Source organism: Simochromis diagramma, unplaced genomic scaffold, assembly GCF_900408965.1.
Source record: "Simochromis diagramma unplaced genomic scaffold, fSimDia1.1 OVJJ01000669.1, whole genome shotgun sequence".
Classification (NCBI taxonomy): Eukaryota; Metazoa; Chordata; class Actinopteri; order Cichliformes; family Cichlidae; genus Simochromis; species Simochromis diagramma.
The window spans coordinates 3,570,238-3,579,052 of record NW_024387458.1 but is presented as its reverse complement, the minus strand read 5'-3'; the positions used below and the strand labels follow the sequence as shown (position 1 = coordinate 3,579,052).

The following is an 8,815-nucleotide window of genomic DNA, read 5'->3' as shown; positions in this document are numbered from 1 at the left end:
TGAGTGGAAGAGTGAATCCATGAGATGACAGAGTAATCGTCCCCCCAAAAGCCGCTCCGCAGGCAACGACTAACCTTCCTGTTCTCTTTAAGCGTTTGCATTCAATTAAGCAATAGTGCGTCATGGTGAATACTGTTAAAGTCGACTTCTGTGGTCCTTTCTTTGTGTTTTAGTGCACACACAAAGACCCCTCCCTTCTCATACCCAGAAAATGGTGAATGTTCACTTGGGCAGAAGGATCTTATTTAAAAGCCAGATTTGGGCTGTGCTCCCCTTCGAGACTCACACACAAAGCTTAAGAGGATCACACGATACTCAGGATGTGTTTTCTTTCTTTGCTTTCGTCTCGGGGGACTGTGGAGACAAATGGCTGTGTGATCCGGAGTCTCCATCGCGGGTAATGGTGTCTTTTTTTTTTTTACAGGCTTGTTTTCTGTAGAAAAACTGGTCTATAAATAAATCTCTTCAATTTTTCATTCAGTCAAATGCAACACACAGTTTATTATCGCTTGACATTTTTTTTTCAAGTATGAAAATAACAATATTGAAAATAAATAACAATAAATAATAATTTGAATGACATTGTGATTTTTCATTGACCACCGTATATGTACCACAAAACGATGAAGATTCTCTTTGCATGGTTTCTATATTTCTTATTCTTGCTGATGTAAAACTTTTATTTTGAAAATTCCTAGCACAATTGCATGACGACTACACGTTTCTTTCGTTTAATTTGAATTTTCTCCACCACAAAAGGCTGGAATCAAGCTGAAAGCAGCTGCTCTGTTACAAGTGATGATCAGCATCATGTAAAACTCAATTACTTAAAATAATTTGACTTTTTTTTTTTATCACAACCAGAGCTCACACATCACTTACAAGGGGTAAAAAAAATTATAGTAATAGGGTGACAAAAAGAAAAGGTTCATATACAATTTTCTCATAAAAATGCACAGGTGCTAGGCATACTGGTATCATAGGAATGTGGACTGTGAATTGCTGATCACATGGAAAATGTGCCCATATGATTTACAGTGTGTGGTTTGTGTTTTTGGTTTCTATTCGTGGATTTTAAAGCCCCCTCCCATCACACTCACCTCTGATATTTATATATTTACAGGTCATCAGTAAATACAGTTACTGCAAGTGTTCAAGTCAATCGAACGCCACAGAAAGGTGTGAATGAGTATAAACACCACCCTGAATGGAGGAACCCTTTGCTTGCTGGTCGAGTCGATCTATTAAGTCTCTTTGATCAGCTGAAGAGTTTTGTTCCACAAAGACCATCGGAGGAGGCGGTGGTCTGATTAAAACTTGTAAAACATGATCATTTCATTTGCTTTCTATAAAGATTATTCCTTTTTTTAAAACTAAATTCTGACTGATAATTTTAACTTGGTTTGCTTTCAAATGGGTGACACTTTGAGCATAGCACTTTGGACATGTAAAAGCTGCTTTACAACCCACCTTCTCTCCCAGCTTTCTTGTTATTTTCGACTCAGTTGAAATCATATCTGTGGTCATTTATACCTGTTGCTGCCACTGCCGAGCACAACACTGCGTACTTCCTGTCCCAAGCCCAGATAAATGTGATGGGTTGCGTCAGAAAGGGCAGTCGAATCAAACACGTGACTCATAATGAGTCAGGGTCCGGGGTGGATAAATGACCACCCCTGATGCTGTTGGCTAACAGGGTGCCGGTGGAAACTGTACTTATCATTAGAAGAATCCAGCATGAAAAGGATTAGAAATAAGTACATCAGATTGAGGTGTTTGGATGGGAACTTAGTGAGGCAACGCCGAGACAGTCCGGACAGGGCAGCTGCCAGGCAGGACGCACAGCACAGACTGCAGTGAAGATTCATGGGTGTTGTGAGGGGGGTCATGTGACAGAGGTGGATGCTACAGAAAGAGTGAAATAGAAGCAGATGATCCACTAAAGAAGAAGAAGCTTGTACATTTGATTATCTTGTAGTTCTTATCTGCATTTGTAGTATAGGCTTGTTTAATATTGTGTGTATTTAAAGTGCTTGTAGCTAAATCCAGTATAAGGCATCTTTTCTCATATGAGTTCAATCCTTTTGTGCCTGGTCCCTGACAAGTACAAAATATAACAACTAACTAACTTACAAGCATTAAAGGAACTGCTGAACACGTGGTCCACTCATTCTCACTGCACAGTTTTTATACTTTGTGAAAGTCTCTGCACTAAAAGGACCACTAACGCAGAATCTTTCCATGACATGACTGGTTGCAAAGTGGCTTGCAGATTCACAGCAACTACATGCAGGCTGAAAGAGTGAAACTGTGGGCCTCTGAGAAGTTTAACCAACAGGATGTGTAAAAGAAAACCACGCGGAGACTTTAATCACTTCGTGACCTGAACTAACACGACGCTTAATTTGATTTAAAGTGCCACAATATTAAATGTATTGTGTGTCCAAGTAATGTGAAACATGCTGTCACTCACACTGGTCCTGTGGTTACATCTCTAAAAATCTCTTTTTGAGCAACTTTCAGGTCATAGTTTTGGGTTTTAAATATTCTGATTCTTTTGGTTTTTCTGTTTCTTTTGTTTCTTTCAGATGTAAACAAACAGAGTTGGTGAACACAGTGAAGCATTTAGTAGCTGCTTCTCTTATGCTTAGACTTGTGTTTTTCTAGAGGTAAGTGCCAGAGAGAAAATATAAATAGTTTCACAGGTATTATACTAATTATTTCTAAATTAAATAATTAAACATTTGATCTTTTGAAAGTGGGTTAATTAAAAAAAAAAGTCTTTCTTATATCTAGAATTGAATGTATGTTGCCAGATTAACTTTCTATTGTTAATATTGTTTTTCTGCCCACAAAGGTTTATTCTTTCTAGGTAAATTTAGTTTGGATAAGATGATGAGAATATGTGAGATACATGCATGGTTACTGTGTGCGTGTGTGTGTATAGAAAACAAAATATGCCATGTGTGCACTTTCCGAGTACACATGTATCCAAACTGGTCTGGCTTCAAAATGGTCCAGAACCAGTGTGCCAGGAGTAAAATCACAGCCAAAGAGACACCCAAGAGTCCCAATGAGTCTGAAGCTGAACCAGATCTACATCTTAGCCAAATTCAGGTCATCACACGTGATTCAGAGATGGTCTGAATGCAGCCAACCTCTCAGGCCAAAGTAGGTCAAATCGGCACAAAAACCCCTCTACCAATTATTACTGAGGCAGATCTGCAGGCGCAGAGACGGGCACCATAAATGATCAGTAAGATAAATTAGAAGAAAGGCTACACGTCTCTGTAGCTGAATAGAAACCATTGTTACAGGTTACAATAAAAGAAAATTCCAACTAAATGTTGTGTCAGCATTTGATAACCACACACAGTCATAGCAGACAATCACCTTGAGATGTTTGAGTGATGATTCTTATTCAATTTTCCTCTGTTTGGGGTCAGATTGAAATGGTCTGTAGGGACGTTCTGACCATATTTTGCCCCAATGTGAGCTAAAGCCAGGAAGTGATTAGCCTTACTTGGCACAGCAGCTGTAGTCAAAGGGGCAAAGGCTAGCTATATATAGAAATATGCACTTATGAAGCTGAATGGAATTCGCTTATCCAGCAGATTTTTATCACATGCCATTTCAGTCCAGGGTTTTATTATAGGGGGAGCTGAAGACTGGACAGCTAACCCTGCAATTAATTCAGTTAGATTAAATCCTACATATATAGCGCCAGTTCACAGAAACAGTCGTCTCAAGGTTCTTTTCACTGAGTGTGAAGTGCTCTATTGGGATAATGCGGTGCTCAGAGGACTTTAAGATATGATGGGGCCTGATCATCCAGGACTTTGTATGTGAGGAGGAGGTTTTTAAATTCAATTAGTGGACATACCTCCATCATCTCAACCACAGCCACCCTACACCGCCCTAATTATCGTGTATCGACCCGCCTGTTTAATCTGTACATCAATAGAAACATACACATCATAGCTTGTGCTTTAAGCGAGAGTTAAGCCATGTAATTATTCTGCAGTAAAAGGCTATTTCCTCCACTTTCACTCTTTGTGCTCGACTAAGAAGTCACCTGAGCTCAGAAAGGAGACGAATGATGTGAGACTAACTGACAGTAACCTTAAACCTCAGGTAGCTGAGCTACTATAGCCACTAAAGTGACTGAGTAGGGTCATTTATGACCCCATTAGATTCTATACTGGAATAAATTGTTTTAAAGGCTAGATTATATCTTTATAACATCATAATATGTTTCCTTTCTCTATGACCAATATTCTAAAGTGTTAAGAGGTAAGAAATTATGGGAGTTAACCTGAATTTTCTCCATCAGCTGAGCTGTTTTCATTGCATTATTGGGCTTCTGCAGCACTAAATCACGCTGTTCTTAGTCTGTTACTGTCACAATGCAGCGATAAAAGGTGGAAAATGTAAATAGAAGACAAACACTGCCATCCCAATGGGCCACTTCTTACAGAAAACAATTAAAGTTGTCACAGAAATATAGGGTCATAAATGTCCCCAGAGGGTCACTTGGAGGTTACTCAAAGCTGTAAAAGCTGTAAATGTGTCTGTTTTTTCTGGAACAAAACTCTTCAGGTAGGAATTATGGAATGTGTTTAACCTTCCTGGAAAGTCGATGAAAGCAGCACGAGCGCACCGAGCTGAGAACAGAGGAAGAAAGCACAACATCAAATAAACAAACACCAGAAGCAGACAGCTGCTTGAGAGAAAAATAAAAACTTAAAATAAAATCTCAGGATAAGTAACGACTTAGTCACTGGCCCCTGCTAGCACATGACTCCGCTGAGATGGAATCCAGCTCGGTGCAGTCCAGGAGCATAAATCCTCAATCGTGATGGCGATGTTAGCAAAAACAAAGTGCCAGCGGGGAAACGACAGACAATTAAACAAGTGCTGTACATTCAAACTCCAGTACACACTCATCAGCTTGGTCACGTGCATCTTTTTGATCCACTAACCTCCCATTTTCACAAACATTGCAATGTCCTCTCCCGCCTGTACCCATCCATTTTCTCCTGAAAGTCTGTGTAATGTCCCTCCTGAGGTTTAGGAGACTGATGCAGCCTCTCTCTAGATCTCTAGCCGCAGAAAGTGTTTTAGTGTTACTCCAGTGATGTGGCAGAAAAGGATGACAATGACAGCTGGAGGTTTCTCCCAAAGCGCGAGCATGTAGGACAAAGCTGGTTTCCTCTTTCATAGCGACGTGGACTGCTTGATGCTGTGAAAGCTGACCCGTGAAGGTGAAGTGGGGATGGACATGGCCTGGGTCATCCTGGCTCGGATCGAGTGCTGCTCCTGCCATCGGTGGAAGCGCTTCCTCACGGCTGAGCGCACCTGTCAACAACAACACCGACAACAATAAGCTCGAGGAATTAAAGAAAACAAAGAATGATTATCTGTCAGCCGACTGATTTAATTCTTTTACGCTCACGCTGTTTACTGAGACGCTGCCTCGTGGGTCGCTCCACCTGACTGCTGCAGAATCAGCTGACTTTATTTTTATTTACCTTCATACTGTGAATATTTTCAGAGTGATAGGCTATTTTTCTACCTTTTAATTCACCCTTAACTTTTTTCAGCACTTTTGACAGACTTGAAAGAAAGACCGACGTTCAGGAAGTGAAATGAGTCAAACTGCAGTGATTTGTAGTTTCAGGATTCAGTGTTATGCAATGGGACTGCAGCATTTTAACAAGGTAACGACCTCTGTGGGAGGAGTCTAAATACATGCACACACAGTACTGTGCAAAAGTCTTCAGCTACCCCCTGTTTCTTTATTGTTTCTTTATATTTTGTTTGCTGTTTTGTTTTTCTTTTTCACTCATTTCCAGTCTACGTACCTGACCTTTTTCACAGGAATGTCTTTATGTTTGTTAAGCCACTTAAATTTGATATAAATTATTTAAGGATAAAAAGCACCACTGTTGTGTCTGCACATAACAGACAACTTAGCATAGAACCAATTTAAAATTGTCAAGAGAAAGAAGTGGAGGAGAAAAGAAAAAGAAGAAGTGACCTAAGAAAAAAACAAGAGACTATCCACAGCAGACGAACAGTATCTAAGTCAGATCCTTAAGAAATATGAAAAAGACCTGATAAGATCTGGACTGAAAATCAGTGGTGACAGAAAATATTGAGGGAGATTTTTGGCTAAAATCACAGCCAGTAAATACAGAAGAGATCAGGAGAGAGCTGCAACAACAGAGGTACGGCTGAGTGTCTACAGCTATCTGTAAAACACAGTGGAGACTTTATCATGGTTTGGGGCTGTTTTCCAGCCAGTGGTGTTGGAGATCTTCTCAAAATTGATGAAATTCTGAATGCAGAAAAATAAAATCAGATTTTGATACATCATACAACACAACATGGAAAGTTTCTGATTGGCAGCAGCTTCATTCTCCAGAAAACAACGATCACGAACATGCTGCCAACCCTTTAAAGACTAAACAATGTAATAATTGCAAAATTACAAAAAAAAGAACTAATAATTTGCATATCTGAATTTACATTTGTGTATTATTTGCAATATCAGACATTTTTTTTTGCATCTTTTGCTTAAAAATGTATCATGCAATTTATTATTTTTTTGGGGAAAAAATAACTCAACAACTCAACAACTCAATCATATGTAGTGCACTTGGCTCTAAGAAACTAGAGCATACCTGGATGAAAAAGCCCAGAGCCCAGACCTCAACATTATTAAAGCAGCGAACAGCAAACATCCAAAGAAGAGCTCAGCATGACCTTCAGACGTCCTTGAGAACCATTTCTGAAGACTACTTAAAGAAATTAGCTGACTTAGGGCGAGAGGCAGGGTACACCCTGCACAGTCTCTCGCAGGGCTAGAATAATAAAACTTTTTTTTTGCCTAATATAGTCATCTATAGGCATGTGTTTCCATGTATGTTTATATATGTGTCATTGCTACACATATTTCACGTTTTCCCAAAATATTAAAAAAACTGTTTGACAGTACTGTGCATATACATATAGCAGTCTCTGCACTGTACAGTCACATTTATGGCCCTCAGCTCATATGTTTCATATACTATACGGTGACAACTGGCTATAAATTATTTTAACGATGATTAAAACGGGACCATCAATCAATCAATGCAAAAATCAATCGCCCCATGTGTCCCATTTCTGTCCACCTCCACAATCACAATTCTTATCTTTCGCTAATCTAAAATGTGAACCACAGAGCATTACTTTAACACACAACTTTAGACTTTACAGGGCAGACTGTCAGATAACTGACCACCATTGTGTTTCACTCGGGTCACGTGGCCCAAAGTAGGATAATTTAATCCTCTACAGATGTTTTTGCTCCAAATGTTTTCCGTTTCTCCTGTATGTGACTGTGGGTATCCTTTGTTCATCTCTTTCATTTTTCCCCCTGCTTTTCCCTGCTACCCTCAGCCTGAAACAAAACACTAAATCAATACCCTCTGTAGGCTGCACATGCTGGTTAAGCTCCTCATTGCAGCTACAACACTGTTCATGATGAGACAGTCGTTCATCATTCAGTCGGCTATCACAGTGTGGGACGGTACCAAAGGGCAAGCAGTCAGCTGATATTACATCTACAAGCGAGTCGAGGAATAACTCGTTAGGTAATGATTGTTCTGTCAAATGACGCCGGGCTCTGAAGCTAAATCAGGTTATGATCCTGCAGGTTTACCTTTATGCCTAGTTTGTGGCTCAGGTGGCACGGCTATGGTCTCTTCAGCAATAAAGGTATTGATTGAGACTTTGGAGAGCATAATAGAACAGTCCATCTAAACACTGTGACGTACCAAATCATTAGCCATTTCTCAGGTGGCTTCCTGCTGTGAAGGATGAAATTCTACATGAACACAAATTTTATGAGATTTTCTAAATTTCTTTGCTATTTTGGAAGCAGGAGTGGGCTTTTTAAACTACAAACTCCGGGCTGAAAAAATAAAGCCAAAACTGCAGTTCCTCTAGCAGCCACTTGAGGCTGTCTTCAAATGAATCAGTCCCCATAGATTGCCATGTAAAAATGTTTACAACAGAAAAAAACATGATTACAGTCTCATACAAAAATACACTTTGGCCTCTTTGGATAGTTTCTTCCTTAATTAAAACAACTTTAGAGCTTAAAGTGGGCATAGCCACCGTGACATCACCCATTGGTTTTGAGTGCTGACACTGGCATTATTATTTTTTCCAAGTGACCTTATTTACATGAAAAGGTGGCACGTGATGTATTTTGCTGAATTTTGGGTGTTTTGGGAGTTCTCTTTCAAACTGCAGTCTCTTAGTTTTCAGAGAACCGCAGTTACGCTAGTAACCAAACATTCGGCGGAAACACGCCACAGCAAACTTAATTAGCATTCATAAGCCATATGTGTGTTCATCAAAGGTCCATAGGCTGTCATGTGTCTAATCTGCATCACTGAACTCGACCTCTCCATCGGGTTTGTGCTTTTGTTGCCTTGTGGAGCCTAAAAGCAAGAAATGATCCGGCTTGATGTGTGATAAATATAGCCCAAGAAGTCTGGGCTTCAGTTTTGGTGAGTGAAACTGAAATATTTAGTCTGTGTGTCAGTGTCACATCCATACAGTTTCAGGATGCAAATATGGTCACTTCTGTCTCCAAAAAACCCCAAAGTGCTAACACTGAGGCTTCATAATGTGGAGTCTAAACTAAACTAATGGGTGTGGACTTCCTGTCATTTTGGGGCACCAGTCACATTGTGATGATGGTCTTTGCTGTGAAAGCTATCAGTCAAATCTGATAAAAATTACACCCACACTGTCATGG

General features: G+C 39.8%; 1 protein-coding gene across 3 annotated transcripts in view; it reads right to left on the bottom strand.

The window, feature by feature from the left end:
• Positions 1 to 481: 481 nt before the first annotated feature.
• Positions 482 to 8,815, bottom strand: part of LOC120723012 (corticotropin-releasing factor receptor 1-like) — a 91,944-nt gene continuing 83,610 nt past the window's right edge. For all 3 annotated transcript variants that reach the window (XM_040014243.1, XM_040014245.1, XM_040014244.1), the window contains exon 14: positions 482 to 5,358. In XM_040014243.1, the coding sequence (XP_039870177.1) occupies positions 5,218 to 5,358 (141 nt within the window). In that variant the 3' untranslated portion in view covers positions 482 to 5,217. The remainder of the gene's footprint in view (positions 5,359 to 8,815) is intronic.